Below are 19832 nucleotides of genomic sequence, written 5' to 3'. Positions count from 1 at the left end.
CTTGACGTCTGGCTATTGAAGGTAGGCTTCCCCTAGGCGATCGTCAACCACCTCCAGACTATGATGAACCTCCTGCCATCTTGGGGGTTAACTATAAATTAACTATAAATGTCCTGAAGTTACACCTGACTCCTTCTCAATTGCTCACTTTCATCAAAGCCGTTCTGGACAGGGTGCTTCCAGTTAATAGTCCAGAACGTTCAGGCTATGATCCCGATCTTTCGGCCTCGGTTGTGGGTTTCAGTGAGGCTGGCTCTGAGGTTGCTGGGACTGATGGCCTTCAGCATCCCTCTGGTCGCGCACACCAAGTATCATATGCCTGCTTTGCAGTAAGATCTGAAGTGCCCGTGGGCCCTACATCAAGGGGGCTTCTCCGACCACAGTGTGGAAAGCAACTTGCGTCATTGTGCAGGAGTCTTGCCTATATAGGTCCAGCACGTTATTTCTTTAGCATAACGGCATTCAGTGCTGAGCCACAAGGTGTCTTCTGGAGCGCAGAGGTACTACAGAAAGGTTTTTGGATGCAGTCTGACACCTGGGTAAAATATTCAAAAGGTGAGAAATCTACAGTTAAACACAGTTTCTACCAGAAAGCGCTTTACTGAAGGTAAGTTTTGTTCATCTGTCCATTTTTAGGCCAAAGATCTGCAGTGGTGGCTGCTGGACCATGAATGGGTCAGTGGAAGACCCCTTTCCCTACTCCATGTGGAGCTGACATTTGTGACAATGCTTTGCTTCTGAGTTCATGTGGCCATCTGGGAGAGATGGAGTTCAGAAGCCTCTGGTCTTCGGCAGAGGCCCAGTTCCCTACCAACCTTCTGCAGATGAGGAGCATCTACTTTACATTCAAGGCCTTCCTTCCATCCATCAGTGGTTAGCCTGGTACAGGTGCTCATGGTCAACACTACTGCCATGTGGTACTGCAATAAACAGGGCAGCATGAGGTCTCAGAACCTCTGCCTTTAGGTCCTGCTCCCCTAGAAATTGCTGAATGCTAGGGCAGATGAGCTCAGCTGTCAGTGGCTAGCGGATCATGAGTGGAGGTAGCACAAGGTCTCTTCCACAAACCAGGAGAACCTTGACTTGATCTGTTCACCACAGCAAAAAATGTGCAGTACCAGCACAAATGAGCCTTGGAGTTTCGAAAGCCTCTATCGCTCTGAGAGGAATAATGCCTTGAGTGGAACTCGTGACTTGTGTGTGCCTTCCCCGCCAATGCCACTTCAGCCGCGACTTCTCATGAAGATCAGGACCGACTTGACCCAAGTCGTCCTAGTGACTCTAGATTGGGCACTGACTGTGTGGTCATTTATGACTCCTTAGCTTGAGCATCTGTCCTCCGTTTGAACTGTTGCTGCAATAAGGCGGGGTTCTGCACACCAGCCGTTGCAACCTCCACCTTCATTCTTGGAGATTAAGAGGGCCAGCTAAACACCTTTGACCTTACCGCGGAGGTGGTTGGTGTCCTCTTGGCAGCCAGGCGTTACTTGACAAAACCTCTATACGTCTGTTATTGGGACAAATTTGTGGCTTGGCGCGGTCCTCAGCAGATAGTCCCCTTCCAGGCAAAGTTATCTGGTGTGTTTTGTTGTTTGTTATAGCCCTAGCCCGATAGGGCTCTGTCATTGGCACAGTTAAAGGGTACCGTTCAGCTCTTTCAGCCTTTTTTGCAGTTGCCGGTTCATCCCTCATTGTTTTAAGTCTTTGGTTGTTATGCGTTTTTTGAAAGGTTTACAAGATTTGTTTTCTGCCTTTTTCTTTGTCATTTCCCAGTGGGTCCTTAACTTCGTGCTCACATTTCTGATGTGCACTATTTTTGAGCCACTTCACAACCGTTTGTTACAGTGTTCTTTGTTGCTGTAACATCGGCGTGCCCTGTGAGTGAACTTCAGGCTCTCTGTGTCAACCCACCTTAAATCACATTTTTTCCAGACAAGCTGGTTTTGCAGACATGGGCAGCCACCTTGTCTGAACTTGTGACACTGTTAGACATCAGTGAAAACATCACCCTGCTGGCACTATAGGCTTGTCTCACTTGTCTAAGGAGGAGGAGAAGACTCCACCGTTGAGATGACAGGAGAGCTCTCAGCTTTTATATTTATTGTACCAAAGACCACAAGGTGGACGATCAGCTCTCTGGAGCGAAGAGAGACAAGGCTGTGCAGAAGACAACCATTAAGATCTGCTACCCATTGATCAAAAGTCAGTCTCCAGAAGACCTCCCGGCTCATTATACCAGTGCCAAAGCGGATACCACTGTGTTAGTTTGCAAAGTCCATGTCCTGGCCATTTTCCAGGCAGCTCGATGGCTTCCCTGCATATGTTCACAAAGCATTATTGTCAGGACACTCTGGTTCACAATGAGGGGCACTTTGCCCGCTCAGTCCTGAAGGACTTCCTGGTTTGAGTCCTTCCACATATCCACCTCCAAATGCATACTGCTTTGGTATCTGTTCAAAAGGTGATGAAGTCTCTATCAGTACAATAAGTCACTCACTTTCGGTGATGCTTTTTCTGATAGACTATCTAGCTGCAGATTCCTTACTGACCCTCTCTTCTTTGCCTTTTTGAGGTTGAACTAGCCATTAATAAGGTCTGCACACTGGTCACATCAATTTGCTTTTGAGGCTCTACATCTGAGGGGCACGGACATTCTCAAAAGTAAGTGATGTCAGCGTGCAGCAATGGCTTCTAAATAGGCTCTGGCATAAGTGTCAGTGAGGAGCTGCATGGGCGTCCTCTACTGGCATGCAGAGGTACTGCTGAAAAGTTTATGGATCCAGTATGATACCTGGGAAATATTCATCAATGTGAGGAATCTGCGGCTATATAGAATCTCTACCACAAAGCGAGTTAGTGGAGGTAAGTAATATTGTTCATTTCTTCTTATCTTCTGTTCTGTGGGGACATTTTTAGAACTGACATGAGATACACAGGCGGCACCTTTGAAGGTGGGCACATGACTCCTGTGGACATTGACTATTAGATGTAAAGCTATTGGATCACTGCCTGGAACCATTTTTGCGTGATTTTTGTTGTTTCCATTGTGACTTGCACTTAAGATATTTCTGAAGAGATAAAAAATCTGTGGCAACATGATATCCATTAGAATAATTGTTGTGGTTTCCAAAAGTAAGTGACCTGTTCACTTGATGCATTTTGGGACTGCTTTTGAGTTAGTCATGGTACCATATTTGCCTTTTTCTATGATTTTGAGTATCATTGTGTGGGTGCATTCGTCTGCAAAGGGATATACCTGTTTTTTCATGGTGCAGTAATCCAGGTTAACAAATTATAATGGCCAGTGTTAAACATGTTTAAAACAGTGTTTTTGTTTGCATCTAGGTCAGTTGTATCGGGTTTGGACTCTCCAGCCAAGACCGGATCCATGGAAAGCAAACTCCTTTTCAAGAGCAAAGAGCTGTTGGCCTCCCAGGACAAGTGTCACAAGGTATTTATAGCAAAACGTGGCCTTGCTCAGTGCTTCAAGAAGATAAAGCCAATGCGTGCACGGAGTGCGAGCAGGTCCTGCCACACCACTGTGTGCAGTGAGCGCTTCCTCCACTGATGTGCTGTACTGAGATGATTTCATGCACTGATTCTGCTGCTTTAGCCTCTCAGATTCTCAACGTGTGTTGGCGGTGGATTTTGGCAAGTACTTTACCCAGCATCTTCAGTTTGGGGGTGTTCATATTTTGTCAATGGAGGTATAATTGTGGCAGAGCTATAGAGATGTTGGTTTGAATGATCCCACACTTCTTTAGACTGCACGTGCATGTCTACTGCTTCTCACCACTTACTGTGGTCCACTGCTCTTGGGAATAACTGCTCTGCACCTTTGGTAGCGTGATTCCTCCAGAGTCCAATGGAACTTGTTGCATATTGGAAACCTTCCTAGAATAACAGACCTGCTTCCGTTTTGGATTCTCTTCTGTCTTTCTAATTTCTCCCAAGGATATGGGGGAAATCATCCTTTGGTCCGCCATGGATTTGGGATAGAAGCACGGTTGCCGTCATCGGAAACAGGTGAAAATGCCACTGGGTTGTATTTCTAAAGCTCAAAAGAGACAGCGTCTATCTACTGAATGTGATTGCCCCATGTGTGTCCCCTAAAGGGAATCCTTTCAAAAGATAGCCTAATTTCTTATTCACTGTCGATATGATTGCTTGATTTTAGCAGTTTAAGATATCTGTCCGAATAAGCGATTTTGCAAACACCTCCCTCATACCGACAGATAACCTGTGCGGTAAATTAGGTTCCTGTGATCTTTGTGCGTCTGCGGCTTTCTGGGACTTCTGACCGCGTATGGATTTCCACAGATGATTGGTAATTTTTATTTATCTTTGCATTTTCAAAGAAATTAAATCCACAGCTGTTTCCACATCCCTTTGAAATGAAAATGTTTGTGCATGACGGCCCCAGTAATTGTTCAACAACTAAAAAGTTTAGTTATCAATCATTAAAGTTGCTGTGCTACTTTTTCTGTCAATCTTTTTGCACCATGAACATTGAAATGTAGGAATACTCTGTTTAAAAACTCCCATTTTGTGGCACACTCCCCAGATCTTTCCACTCAATGTGAGTTAACATTAGCTGGGTTTTAATTTCTGTCCACCGTTTTTCCTATGGAAGATGTATAGAAGTTTTAGAGAATTGGTTGATGGCATTTACCGAAGCAGAATTTATCTATGCAGTGGTGTGATAACCAGTGCTAACGTGTTACAACCGTTTTTAGTAGCTTGCAGCTTCATATCGAATTAGAGACATTACTCTTTGGAGTCTCGTTGTAGGTGAAACCCTACAACCGCCTGCTGAGAAAGTGGTACACCTTTGTGCTAGCTTTAAGTGCAAACAGCATTGATATATTACAGGAGTTTGACTTGGGTCAGGATATGACAATACACTTGAAATTTGTTTTCTCTTCACTAAAGACTGCCTTCCTTGGTGTGAAGTATGCCATCATGCATAATGATGTGAGCATGGCACATCTAACCTGCTTTACGCAAAGCAGAGTTTAACAAAATAATGAAAAGCTTTTCTCTGGCATTATATAGCATAACAAACTTAATGCATATGCCTATCATTCTCCCCAGTCAACAAGCAAACTCTTTTTCTGAACTTAAGCTTGTACTTTGTGTGTGTTTCCTTTAGTTTGTTTGTATGTTGTCATGAGGAATATTATGTCCTAACATTTGTTTAGTTTTTTTTGTACTATTGCTATTTGCCCTGCGAATTATTTTTGTGTTTGTGTGTACTTCCATTAGAGTGCCGATTGCGGTAAACCCAGGTGCTGCCACTGGAAGATTTTTGTGCACATACAGGCTACGCAGAAATGCAAGTGATGGTGACTGTAAAAAAAAAAAAAAAAAAAAGTAAAAAGGCAACTTAATTCTTCAAATTGGAAATACAGTTGCTCATAAACTGCACTTAAAATCTGAAAAATGAATACACTGCAAAATGTACCACCTACTACACTGTTGTACTCCTCAAACAAATATCTAGATTTCTCTTTGCTGTTTTGAGGTGCAAGGATGTGTTTTATTCCTAAATTCGTACTGCAACCGAGTTACCTAAATCTCTTTGAACAAATTTGTAGTGTGTACACCTGTGACCAATTCAGTCTCACACTTCATTGTGGGGAACTTGGCTCTGTTGAAAAAAAAATGAATTAAAATAAAACTATATATATATATATATATATATATAAATAAAGAAAACTGTTGTTTTCTTGTGATCCTGCATCTTCCATTATATATGTGTGTGTGTGTGTGTGTATATATATATATATATATATATATATATATATATATATATACACCATTTGGTTGTTAGGATTGCTTTTAGGTAGGATTGCTTTCCCACTTTCCCATACACAAGGCATTTTTTGGTTTGCTAATAACTTTGGCACCGTCTGACGAATCTTCATGAAACGTAAAAAAAAAATATATATAATAATTACGTTCATTGTAACTCCTTCCTGGAAAGTTTTTGGATGATCTGTCAAGCAGAGGCAGAGTGGGGGGGGGGGGGGGGGGAGGATTTGAGGAGTTCAAAAAAGGAAATTTCCCTGTGCATTTTCCTTAGACTTCTTTAGGCAGGGCTTCAGCAAAAACTGCTGCATGGAATTTCAACAAATTTGGCAGGAAACTAGATCTTGGTTAGCAGATTGTGTTTTTCGTGACTTGTTGTAAACCTGTTCAGTATGTTTTTGAGAAATTAAGCTTCAAAAATATTTGTATATCTGGGCGGTTGGGTCCGCAACACACTCGCAAGAGACTTGCGGGAGAGCTAATTGAAAAATGGATCACTCCGTTTGGCGCGGGAAGCATTTTTTTTCCCCCTTGGACTATCTTGCTCCAGTTAAAGTCAGACTCCCGTGGAACCGAGCACTCTGGCTGCCAGCAATGCAAGAGAAATATTTCTGGCAGCCATTACAGGACTCAAGGACTTAATCCTGAAATTTAAGAAAAAGCAAATAATAATTTAAGGGGCAGAGTAGGGATACCCTGCCCCTCTAAGCCCCAGGAGGGGTGGGGGCAGGGGTGGGGAGGGGGGAAGGGTTACCCAGAGGGACCTACTCTAGGGCCAAAATAATAATTAAAAACAGTCAGCGGGAGTCCTGCAGAATTACGGCAAAAATAAATTGATAAATAAAATGGCTTCTGTGGAAGTCAGACTCACGCGGAAGCAGGTGCTTTGATTGGCTGTCACAAGAGAAATGTTGCTGATAGCCATTATAGGACTCAAGGACTTAGCCCATACTGTGCACTGCGAAAGGCTGTGCACAGTATGGGGTTGGCTGCCTGTGGGTGGCAGCCTACGGGGAGTTGGATGCAGAGCCTGGCTGCAAGCCAGGCCGTGTGGCAAATCCACTCCGAGCATGATGAAAGGTTGTGCACAGTGTGGGGTTGGCTGTCTGCAGGAAGGGGGAATAGAGTCCAGACTACCCAGAGGTTGGCAATGCCCACCCTTTTTGGAGATGCTTTCCTGTAAGATGGTGGATGAAGAAGTGCAGCTATGGAGTCCAGATGATGCAGGAAGATCCCAGGAGTAGTCCACTAACTGTCCCACGCTGTTTGTCGAATTGCAGAGGGGTCAGTGGTCAGTTGGGCCACCAACAAGCCCTGGCACATGCAGGTGTGCGTTGCACGGAGTTTGCAGGATTTGTGGGGGCTAGCATGGTCCAAGTGACCCAGCCTTGGCATGGAGGTCAGCATGCAGGAGAGCCAGCAGGAATTAATGGAGCCTCCCTGTAGGACCTTCTGGTAGCAGGCACAGGGAAGCCTCAACAGCACAGCAAAGAGGAATGCCCACGTCACAGGAGTTACTGAAAGGATGTCGTTTTTGGAGCTGGAGAGTGCTGGAGGCCGGGGCTTCTTGGAGCTAGGAGGTCTTCAGTCTGCCAACAAGCCATTTCAACTACAAACAGATGCAGTGCACAGGAGTTCCAGCCAAGCCACTCCAGCGAGGGACCACAGACTTCCCAGTTGCAAGGAAGATAGGTCAGGCATCTGGAGAGCCGCAGAACCACTACCTGTGTTGTAGAGCCTAAGAGAGGCCATGTGTCAGCAGGACCCACAAGCCAGTCGTCATCGTTGAGGTGCCTGCAGATGCAGCAGAGTGACTCCTTCACTGCAAGGGAGATTCCTTCTTGCTTTCCTAAGTGCAGGCAGTCCCAGTGACTCTGGAGGATGCACGGTCACTGTCCAATTCATTGACTTAGCCAAGGCTTGTTGCTCAAAAAGTTAATATTGTCACTGAGATACTCTTTTAACTATATCGTCTTTTTAATCTTCGTTTTTCAAGTGTCAAGTTGGGTCTTTTTGTACATGGAAAGTTTTGGAACGAGCTGCGAAGCTGGGGCCTAGAGAAAAAGGCAGGATAAAAAAAAAGTGCCTTTCCCATGTTAATTCCCATAGACTCTCTAAATATGCCTGCATCCCAAACCGCTGGACGGTATGACACCAAATTTGGCAAAAAGGTAGCCTTTGGTCCGCAGATCACCCTTTTTGTATTTAGTGTAGTTTTCGACATATCAAAAGGAAAATAAATTTGTATATCTAGGGCCGTGGATCCAGGTAGGTCTCCTGCCGAGATCTGATTGGCTGCCAACACTTCAAACCAGAAGTGCTGGCAGCCATTTTGGGACTCTGCTTCAGCTCACCCCCTTCCCACCCCCCCCCCCCCCCCCCAGAAAAAAAAAAAAAAAGAAAAAACTGGACAGCGTATGTATACCCTAACCCCCTCCTGCCTTGGTCCAGAGGACAACCCCATCCCCCTAACCCCCCTCACTGCCCAGGCTAAAAAGTACTTTTTTTTTATTCACAGAGAAGTCAGCAGCTGGATCTGCAGATTTCTCAAGGAATTGAAAAAAAAAAAAAAACATCCTCTTCCGTTACTAAGATATTTTGCTTCAGGTGGGCCAGGTCGTGGTGGAATTGTAAGTGGATTAAGGAGGGCGTCACACAGAACACCCCACCCCCCTCCTTCCTAGGGTTGGTTAAATAAGCAGGGGCCTGCTGTGAATCCTTGGGCCCAGGGACCACCCCCTCGCTGGGGCTTCACTAATGAATTAATGTAGTGCCCCCTCAAACTAACTGACTAACATACGGGCAGGGAAAGAGATGAAAGCAATGCTCCTGCACGCAGGGAGCTACTATTTGCTGTAGCTCCCTGTGTGTGGGAGCAATGCCGGTTCCCGCAGGAGATGGGAGCTGGTGGGACCGCAGGGATCATGAGGCTTCCCCCCGCAGTCCCCATAACTGTACACTAGGCCCTGGGCACCCAGTAACTTGGCCGGTTCCTGTGGGATGGGGTCCCCGGGGTCAAAATTGGCTTAGAGAGGGGGGCTAGTCCCTGAAGCCCGGTTGGAGTCTGCGTCACCCCCACCCCCTCCCAGATGCTTTCATTTTTTTAAATTTTTTTAGGTAATCTTGGGGAGGTAATGGTCCCTGGGGCCTGGGTGCGGTCTGTGTGGACCCCAACAATTTTTATTTGGTAGCCCCAGAGAGGTGGTGCGTGGGATGGGTGATTATAGGAGGTTGGCACTGCTATTTGCCCTAGCTATTACAGCACTCCTGACCTCTTTTATAACAGCATTGATAACTCTAACATTTGCAGTAACACTGAAATCATTGTTTATAGTTACCGTAGTGCACGAGTTATAGTTACTTGAAATAACTTGAACTATAAAAGCTTAATTTTTGTGGTTTTTTACGTTTAAAATGTGAGCCTAACTAGAACGTCCCTGTAACCTTCGGTTTTGTTTAAAGTGAATTTCTATGTTTTTTTATATTCTATTGTCTATCTATAACATCGCCGTAAACTTTGTTTTGTTTTACTTAAGTAATGATATATCTAATATGTGTATACACACACACACTGAAAAAGAGAAAGTTTAAAGTAAATCTATAGTTAGGTGAAATGTTCAGTAACAACATAACGTTTCAAACTCTCTAAACCACTGAAATTCACCAGTTATAGTTATCTCAAGTAACTATGACTTGTGCCCTAGGGTAACTATAACTCGTGGCCCCGCCTTGCAAAGTTTTCTAATCAATAATTTAATTGCAAATGTTGCAGTGCTACTATCAATGATGTCATAGAAGATATCATGAGTGATGTAATATGTGGGGTAATTAACAGTGCATGGCAAGGGCCACTATAACTGATAAATAACAGAAATTTGTAGACTTTTAAACTTATGTTTTCTGATGGATACAATTACCTGTGGATTCCTCATCTATTGAATACTCCCATTGCGTCAGCATTCGACGGAAATCTTCTTCCTAACTTCTGCACATCGACGAGGACGTCACAATTGCCCACGCGACGCCGTCTGACGCCATACAGGCAATAAGAGGTCCTCGCCGACGTCAGTTCCCTTTTTTCCGTGCCATTCGAAGCGGTTATCTTCGAGGGAGCTACTGTTGCTGCTCGACGTAGTTAGTGTTTTTTGGCTATTTTTTACTTTGAGACATTACAATGTCGCAAAGAAAGTCAGGATTCAAGCCCTGCCAAGAGTGCTGAGGCAAAATGTCGGTAACTGACCCACATTCTGACTGGTTGTGGTGTCTTAGTTCCGACCACGACGTTGACAAGTGCGATTCTTGTCAACATATGAATCCTAAGGCCTTGAAAGAACGTGAGGCCAAACTTTTTCTTGCGAAGTCAAAGAAGAAGGAGAAAAGACATCACCGAAAGTCGTCTTCACCGAAGTCGCATCGGCGTCATCGGGACTCCCGTCGTCGTCGAGAATCTCGACGCCGGTCGAGTAAGGAGAGGTCTTGTTCGAGGTCACCTTCGACTCGACGTCGAAAGACTTGGGAAGTTAGTCCCACCGTCTCTCTCCAGCTGCCGACGCCCTTACCATCGCCGACTTCACCAATGTCACTGGTTAATCCTCCTTCGGTGTTCGAGGTTCCACAGCCTCAGGTGTTTTCTCCATCCATGCAGACGTCGTGACCGGCGTCGATGTCACCTTTGAACCAGGCACCTCAGTACCCGGCTTTCCCGGCCCCTGGAGCCGATAGTACCGCATTCTTGAATGCGATGTTCTCCATCTTCCAACAGATGGCTCCAGGTGGTGGACTGGCTGGTCCGTCAGGCCCTTTGGCTTTCAACATGGGTGCTCGATGCCGGTATCGGCGCCTGTGGCTTCGGCTCCTGTGGTGTCGGTGTCTCAGCCAGCGACGCCGACTAGACCTCCACTGACTCAGGAACAGTCTTCAGTCCGTCCTGCTCCACGTTCGGCGCCGAAGAAATCCATGGCGCCGTTGGATCCGGGGTCTGACAGATCCGAGGATCGACGTCAAGCTTCGACATCTGCTGACGCCATGTCGACGCCGAGGATAGAGGAGAGACTGTGTAGGAAGTTGGCTCTGTATGTGCTATTTCAAAGTAAGGAATAGCATGCACAGAGTCCAAGGGTTCCCCTTAGAGGTAAAATAGTGGTAAAAAGAGATAATACTAATGCTCTATTTTGTGGTAGTGTGGTCGAGCAGTAGGCTTATCCAAGGAGTAGTGTTAAGCATTTGTTGTACATACACATAGACAATAAATGAGGTACACACACTGTAAGGAAATGCCTCCTTGGCATGGTTGCCCCCTGACTTTTTGCCTTTGCTGATGCTATGTTTACAATTGAAAGTGTGCTGAGGCCTGCTAACCAGGCCCCAGCACCAGTGTTCTTTCCCTAACCTGTACTTTTGTATCCACAATTGGCAGACCCTGGCATCCAGATAAGTCCCTTGTAACTGGTACTTCTAGTACCAAGGGCCCTGATGCCAAGGAAGGTCTCTAAGGGCTGCAGCATGTCTTATGCCACCCTGGAGACCTCTCACTCAGCACAGACACACTGCTTGCCAGCTTGTGTGTGCTAGTGAGGACAAAACGAGTAAGTCGACATGGCACTCCCCTCAGGGTGCCATGCCAGCCTCTCACTGCCTATGCAGTATAGGTAAGACACCCCTCTAGCAGGCCTTACAGCCCTAAGGCAGGGTGCACTATACCATAGGTGAGGGTACCAGTGCATGAGCATGGTACCCCTACAGTGTCTAAACAAAACCTTAGACATTGTAAGTGCAGGGTAGCCATAAGAGTATATGGTCTGGGAGTTTGTCAAACACGAACTCCACAGCACCATAATGGCTACACTGAAAACTGGGAAGTTTGGTATCAAACTTCTCAGCACAATAAATGCACACTGATGCCAGTGTACATTTTATTGAGAAATACACCACAGAGGGCACCTTAGAGGTGCCCCCTGAAACTTAACCGACTATCTGTGTAGGCTGACTAGTTTTAGCAGCCTGCCACAAACCGAGACATGTTGCTGGCCCCATGGGGAGAGTGCCTTTGTCACTCTGAGGCCAGTAACAAAGCCTGCACTGGGTGGAGATGCTAACACCTCTCCCAGGCAGGAATTGTCACACCTGGCGGTGAGCCTCAAAGGCTCACCTCCTTTGTGCCAACCCAGCAGGACACTCCAGCTAGTGGAGTTGCCCGCCCCCTCCGGCCAGGCCCCACTTTTGGCGGCAAGGCCGGAGAAAATAATGAGAAAAACAAGGAGGAGTCACTGGCCAGTCAGGACAGCCCCTAAGGTGTCCTGAGCTGAAGTGACTCTAACTTTTAGAAATCCTCCATCTTGCAGATGGAGGATTCCCCCAATAGGGTTAGGAATGTGACCCCCTCCCCTTGGGAGGAGGCACAAAGAGGGTGTACCCACCCTCAGGGCTAGTAGCCATTGGCTACTAACCCCCCAGACCTAAACACGCCCTTAAATTTAGTATTTAAGGGCTACCCTGAACCCTAGAAAATTAGATTCCTGCAACTACAAGAAGAAGGACTGCCTAGCTGAAAAACCCCTGCAGAGGAAGACCAGAAGACGACAACTGCCTTGGCTCCAGAAACTCACCGGCCTGTCTCCTGCCTTCCAAAGATCCTGCTCCAGCGACGCCTTCCGAAGGGACCAGCGACCTCGACATCCTCTGAGGACTGCCCCTGCTTCGAAAAGACAAGAAACTCCCGAGGACAGCGGACCTGCTCCAAGAAAAGCTGCAACTTTGTTTCCAGCAGCTTTAAAGAACCCTGCAAGCTCCCCGCAAGAAGCGTGAGACTTGCAACACTGCACCCGGCGACCCCGACTCGGCTGGTGGCGATCCAACACCTCAGGAGGGACCCCAGGACTACTCTAAGACTGTGAGTACAAAAACCTGTCCCCCCTGAGCCCCCACAGCGCCGCCTGCAGAGGGAATCCCGAGGCTTCCCCTGACCGCGACTCTTTGAATCCTAAGTCCCGACACCTGGGAGAGACCCTGCACCCGCAGCCCCCAGGACCTGAAGGACCGGACTTTCACTGGAGGAGTGACCCCCAGGAGTCCCTCTCCCTTGACCAAGTGGAGGTTTCCCCGAGGAACCCCCCCCTTGCCTGCCTGCAGCGCTGAAGAGATCCCTAGATCTCCCATTGACTTCCATTACAAACCTGACGCTTGTTTCTACACTGCACCCGGCCGCCCCCGCGCTGCTGAGGGTGAAATTTCTGTGTGGACTTGTGTCCCCCCCGGTGCCCTACAAAACCCCTCTGGTCTGCCCTCCGAAGACGCGGGTACTTACCTGCAAGCAGACCGGAACCGGGGCACCCCCTTCTCTCCATTCTAGCCTATGTGTTTTGGGCACCACTTTGAACTCTGCACCTGACCGGCCCTGAGCTGCTGGTGTGGTGACTTTGGGGTTGCTCTGAACCCCCGACGGTGGGCTACCTTGGACCAAGAACTGAACCCTGTAAGTGTCGTACTTACCTGGTAAAACTAACAAAAACTTACCTCCCCCAGGAACTGTGAAAATTGCACTAAGTGTCCACTTTTAAAACAGCTATTTGTGAATAACTTGAAAAGTATACATGCAATTTTGATGATTTGAAGTTCCTAAAGTACTTACCTGCAATACCTTTCTAATGAGCTATTACATGTAGAATTTGAACCTGTGGTTCTTAAAATAAACTAAGAAAAGATATTTTTCTATATAAAAACCTATTGGCTGGATTTGTCTCTGAGTGTGTGTACCTCATTTATTGTCTTGTGTATGTACAACAAATGCTTAACACTACTCCTTGGATAAGCCTACTGCTCGACCACACTACCACAAAATAGAGCATTAGTATTATCTATTTTTACCACTATTTTACCTCTAAGGGGAACCCTTGGACTCTGTGCATGCTATTCCTTACTTTGAAATAGCACATACAGAGCCAACTTCCTACACACACTCAGAGACAAATCCAGCCAATAGGTTTTGTATAGAAAAATATCTTTTCTTAGTTTATTTTAAGAACCACAGGTTCAAATTTAACATGTAATATCTTGTTTGAAAGGTATTGCAGGTAAGTACATTAGGAACTTTGAATCATTTCAATTGCATGTATACTTTTCAAGTTATTCACAAATAGCTATTTTAAAAGTGGACACTTAGTGCAATTTTCACAGTTCCTGGGGGAGGTAAGTTTTCGTTAGTTTTACCAGGTAAGTAAGACACTTACAGGGTTCAGTTCTTGGTCCAAGGTAGCCCACCGTTGGGGGTTCAGAGCAACCCCAAAGTTACCACACCAGCAGCTCAGGGCCGGTGAGGTGCAGAGTTCAAAGTGGTGCCCAAAACGCATAGGCTTCAATGGAGAGAAGGGGGTGCCCCGGTTCCAGTCTGCCAGCAGGTAAGTACCCGCGTCTTCGGAGGGCAGACCAGGGGGGTTTTGTAGGGCACCGGGGGGGACACAAGCCCACACAGAAATTTCACCCTCAGCGGCGCGGGGGCGGCCGGGGGCAGTGTTAGAACAAGCGTCGGGTTCGCAATGGAAGTCAATGAGAGATCAAGGGATCTCTTCAGCGCTGCAGGCAGGCAAGGGGGGGCTTCCTCGGGGAAACCTCCACTTGGGCAAGGGAGAGGGACTCCTGGGGGTCACTTCTGCAGTGAAAGTCCGGTCCTTCAGGTCCTGGGGGCTGCGGGTGCAGGGTCTTTTCCAGGCGTCGGGACTTAGGTTTCAGAGAGTCGCGGTCAGGGGAAGCCTCGGGATTCCCTCTGCAGGCGGCGCTGTGGGGGCTCAGGGGGGACAGGTTTTGGTACTCAGTCGTAGAGTAGTCCGGGGGTCCTCCCTGAGGTGTTCGTTCTCCACCAGCCGAGTCGGGGTCGCCGGGTGCAGTGTTGCAAGTCTCACGCTTCTTGCGGGGAGATTGCAGGGTTCTTTAAAGCTGCTCCTTTGGATAAAGTTGCAGTCTTTTTGGAGCAGGTCCGCTGTCCTCAGGAGTTTCTTGTCGTCGTCGAAGCAGGGCAGTCTTCAGAGGTCGCTGGTCCCTTTGGAAGGCGTCGCTGGAGCAGAGTTCTTTGGAAGGCAGGAGACAGGCCGGTGAGTTTCTGGAGCCAAGGCAGTTGTTGTCTTCTGGTCTTCCTCTGCAGGGGTTTTCAGCTAGGCAGTCCTTCTTGTTGTTGCAGGAATCTCAAATCTTAGGTTCAGGGAAGCCCTTAAATACTAAATTTAAGGGCGTGTTTAGGTCTGGGGGGTTAGTAGCCAATGGCTACTAGCCCTGAGGGTGGGTACACCCTCTTTGTGCCTCCTCCCAAGGGGAGGGGGTCACATTCCTATCCCTATTGGGGGAATCCTCCTTCTACAAGATGGAGGATTTCTAAAAGTCAGAGTCACCTCAGCTCAGGACACCTTAGAGGCTGTCCTGACTGGCCAGTGACTCCTCCTTGTTTTTCTCATTATCTCTCCTGGACTTGCCGCCAAAAGTGGGGGCTGGGTCCAGGAGGCGGGCATCTCCACTAGCTGGAGTGCCCTGGGGCATTGTAACACGAAGCTTGAGCCTTTGAAGCTCACTGCTAGGTGTTACAGTTCCTGCAGGGGGGAGGTGTGAAGCACCTCCACCCAGAGCAGGCTTTGTTTCTGTCCTCAGAGAGCACAAAGGCTCTCACCGCATGAGGTCAGACACTCGTCTCTCAGCAGCAGGCTGGCACAGACCAGTCAGTCCTGCACTGAACAATTGGGTAAAATACAGGGGGTATCTCTAAGATGCCCTCTGTGTGCATTTTTTAATAAATCCAACACTGGCATCAGTGTGGGTTTATTATTCTGAGAAGTTTGATACTAAACTTCCCAGTATTCAGTGTAGCCATTATGGAGCTGTGGAGTTCGTTTTTGACAGACTCCCAGCCCATTTACTCTTATGGCTACCCTGCACTTACAATGTCTAAGGTTTTGCTTAGACACTGTAGGGGCATAGTGCTCATGCACATATGCCCTCACCTGTGGTATAGTGCACCCTGCCTTAGGGCTGTAAGGCCCACTAGAGGGGTGACTTACCTATGCCACAGGCAGTGGGAGGTTGGCATGGCACCCTGAGGGGAGTGCCATGTCGACTTAATCATTTTCTCCCCATCAGCACACACAAGCTGGCAAGCAGTGTGTCGGTGCTGAGTGAGGGGTCCCTAGGGTGGCATAAGACATGCTGCAGCCCTTAGAGACCTTCCCTGGCATCAGAGCCCTTGGTACCAGGGGTACCAGTTACAAGGGACTTACCTAGGTGCCAGGGTTGTGCCAATTGTGGAAACAATGGTACATTTTAGGTGAAAGAACACTGGTGCTGGGGCCTGGTTAGCAGGGTCCCAGCACACTTCTCAGTCAAGTCAGCATCAGTATCAGGCAAAAAGTGGGGGGTAACTGCAACAGGGAGCCATTTCTTTACAGACTGCATTCGAGGAGGCTTGCTCTTCGCCTCCTTGAAGAGCAAGAATACCGCAGACAGGCATTGGAGGAAGGGGAGATTGAGGATTCTCGTGAAGGTCTCCATGGCTTGGACACTGCTAGTGGTCTGGACACCTCTCCTGAATGGGACTTGTCATCACCTGGGGAGTACACAGAGGAGGTAGCGACTTTTCATTCAGTCATTAGAAAGGCGGCTGACTTTTTGGACCTCCCTTTGCCGGTGTCTGAGACCAAGCCGAACATCTTGACAGAAGTGTTGCACCCTGCCTCAACAACTGGAGAGCCACTTTTGCCTTTTAATGAGGCGCTACTGGACCCCATTATGGAAGTCTGGAAGAAGCCAGTGTCCTCTTCGGCGGTGAATAGATCTATGGCTCGGAGATATCTGGTTGCACCAGCTGGCCCAGGCTTTCTTTCCAGGCATCCAACACTTGAAAGCCTAGTGGTTCAGGCTTCTTGCTCAGCCCGATCTGCTCCTAGATCCTTTCCAGCTGGGCCCTCGGATAGAGACTCCAAAAAGATGGACATGTCGTCAAAGAAGGTTTTCTCGTCATGTAGCATAGCTTTAAAATCCACCAATGCTACGTGCATCTTAGGGAGATACATTTACGCCCTGATGGACGAGATTAAGTCAACACACACTGAGGTTCCTCAAGAATTATTGAGCCTGGTTTCTGATGCTCAAGCAGCGGCAACCCAGGTTATTCAATCTGGGTTGGATACATCCGACTCTTTTGCTAGAGCTATGGGTACTGCTGTGGCTATGAGGAGGCAGGCCTGGCTTCGTAGCTCTGGTTTTTCCTCTGATGTACAATAAACCCTTTTGGACCTTCCTTTTGATGGCGACAAGCTTTTCGGCGCCAAGATGGATTCGGCTTTAGAAAGGTTCAAGGAGAGTAGGGCCACTGCCAAGTCGTTGGACTTGCAAGCCTCTTCTGCTTCCTCCAGATTTTTTAGGAGGATTTGGTCGTGGTTCCTCCTCCTCCTTTCGAGGAAAATTCCAGCAACCCACCTCTACTCTCTCCTATAGATCTTTCAGAGGGAGGGGTAGGGTCTGCACCAGGGGAGCCACTCAGCAGCACTCTGCCTCTTCCTCTTCCTCTGGAGGGGTGCAGCATGGGAAGCAGCCTTAGGCTTCCACCAATTCCTTCTCACTCCACTCCTGTAGGGGGGAGGTTACTGAATTTTCTCCACAAGTGGGAGGTCATAACATCAGACTCCTGGGTTACCAGCATTGTGGGGAAAGGCTATGCCCTACCCTTTCGGGAGTTTCCGCCCCCCCATCCCGCCCGTCCCTCCTACTGTTCAGAAGAACACCTCCTGTTACTAGACCAGGAGGTTCAAGTCCTCCTTTTAAAGGGTGCGGTGGAGTTGGTTCCAGAGCAGGAAAGGGGGCAGGGTTGTTATTCAAGATACTTCCTGATCCCCAAGAAGGATGGTCGATCGAGGCCTATCCTGGACCTGAGGATCTTGAATTGGTTCCTCAAACAGGAGAAGTTCAAGATGCTGACCCTAGCTCAGGTGCCTTTGGTGCTGAACGATGGAGATTGGATGGTGTCTGTCGACTTGCAGGATGCTTACTTTCATATCCCGATACTCAAGTCGCACAGGAGGTATCTCCGGTTTGTGGTGGGGTCGCAGCACTATCAGTTTGCGGTCCTCCCATTTGGTCTTACTTCAGCACCCCGAGTCTTCACAAAGGTGATGTCGGTGGTTGCGGCGGAGCTCAGAAGGATGGGGATAGCAGTTTTTCCTTATCTGGACGACTGGTTGATCAAAGCCAAGTCTCCGGAGCTCGTGCTGCATCACCTTCAGTCGACAACCCAGTTGTTGTTTGACCTGGGTTTTTCAGTGAATGTACCCAAATCTCACCTAGAGCCCTCTCAGCGCCTCCTGTTCATAGGGGCAGTACTGGATACAATATTGAGTCGCGCCTTTCCTCTGCCTCAGCGGATTCAAGACATTCAGGTGTTGGTTCCAATGTTCCAAAGTGGAGCGGTCATTCCGGTCCTCAAGGTCCTTCGCCTGCTCGGTCTGTTTGCTTCTTGCATTCTGCTGGTCACACATGCTCGCTGGCACATGAAGGCTCTTCAGTGGTGCCTCCGGAGGCAGTGGTCTCAACACAAAGGGGATCTCGAAGGATCAGTGAGGATCTCCGGGGACGCTGCTGCGGATTTAAAATGGTGGATTGCGGACGGCAATCTTTCCCAAGGAAGGCCGTTCTCGCAACCTCCGCCGGTGACCACAGTAATAACGGATGCTTCCACTCTAGGGTGGGGAGCTCATCTGGGGGACCTGGAGATCAAAGGTCTTTGATCTCCAGTAGAACAGATGTTTCATATAAATCTGTTGGAGTTGCGGGCTGTACGTCTTGCACTCAAGGCCTTCCTCCCATCCCTTCGCGGTCAGTCGGTTCAGGTCCTGACGGACAATACTACCGCGATGTGGTATATAAACAAGCAGGGAGGAGTAGAGTCGTACCTTCTCTGCAGAGAAGCTCTACGGCTTTGGTCCTGGGCAAAGGACCATCAGATTTGTTTGGTAGCAAATCATCTGGCCGGAGTCTTGAACGTGCGTGCGGATTCTCTCAGTCGCCGTTTCTTGACCGATCACGAGTGGCGTCTCCATCTGGATCAAGTCCGTCTAATCTTCCAGATGTGGGGGTTTCCTCGGATAGATCTGTTTGCCACCCGGGAGAATTCGCACTGCCCGTTATTCTGCAGCCTCCAGTATCCGGTACAGGGAGCGTTGGGGGACGTGTTTCAGATGACCTGGTGCGACCAGTAGCTTTACGCGTTTCCCCCCATACCCTTAATTCCTCGAGTTCTGAGGAAAATTCGTCAAGACCGGGCCCAAGTCATCTTAATAGCTCCGGATTGGCCAAGGAGGGTGTGGTACTCGGACCTTCTCCAACTCACTGTGCCCTCCGCTCAGTCTCCCTCTCAGGGCAGACCTCCTCTCACAATCTCAGGGGCAGGTTTTACACCCCCACTTCCAGAGCCTGCCCCTTCATGCCTGGAGATTGAACGGGGCAGCCTGAGTTCCTTTTCTCTCCCGCCTGATGTAGTGGATGTTATCTTATCGGCCAGGCGACACTCCACTAAATCTATCTACGCTAATAGGTGGGCTAATTTTGTGATTTGGTGTGGAGAGAGGCAAATTGATCCCTTACGTGCTCACTTATCAGATATCTTGTCTTTTGCATTGTCTCTGGCACAGAGGGGTTGTGCAGTGGCTATGGTTAAGGGATACTTATCTGCCCTGTCAGCCTTTCTATGTCTTCCAGACCAGCCTTCTCTATTCAAATCCCCTATAGTACTTAGATTTTTGAAAGGTCTTATTAACAAATTTCCTCCCACTCCTTTCATTATGCCTCAGTGGGATTTAAACTTGGTTCTGACTTTTCTTATGGGTTCCCCATTTGAGCCTATGCATTCTTGCCCCTTAAGGTTATTGGTCCTAAAGACGGTTTTCCTGGTTGCAATTACTTCTGTAAGGAGAGTGAGTGAGCTGCAGGCTCTATCTGTAAAAACCCCCTTACACATCTTTTTATGGGGATAAGGTGGTGTTGAGGACCAAGGC

The 19832-nt window shown here is 48.1% G+C and overlaps 1 protein-coding gene across 2 annotated transcripts in view; it reads left to right on the top strand.

Annotated features, from left to right (window-relative positions):
* CIT (citron rho-interacting serine/threonine kinase) overlaps positions 1-19832 on the top strand; it is a 1039445-nt gene that overhangs the window by 220948 nt on the left and 798665 nt on the right. For both annotated transcript variants that reach the window (XM_069215034.1, XM_069215033.1), the window contains exon 11: positions 3346-3451. In XM_069215034.1, coding sequence (XP_069071135.1) covers positions 3346-3451 — 106 coding nt within the window. The remainder of the gene's footprint in view (positions 1-3345; positions 3452-19832) is intronic.

Source organism: Pleurodeles waltl, chromosome 11 (assembly GCF_031143425.1).
Source record: "Pleurodeles waltl isolate 20211129_DDA chromosome 11, aPleWal1.hap1.20221129, whole genome shotgun sequence".
NCBI lineage: Eukaryota > Metazoa > Chordata > Amphibia > Caudata > Salamandridae > Pleurodeles > Pleurodeles waltl.
This window is presented reverse-complemented; position numbering and strand designations above follow the sequence as displayed.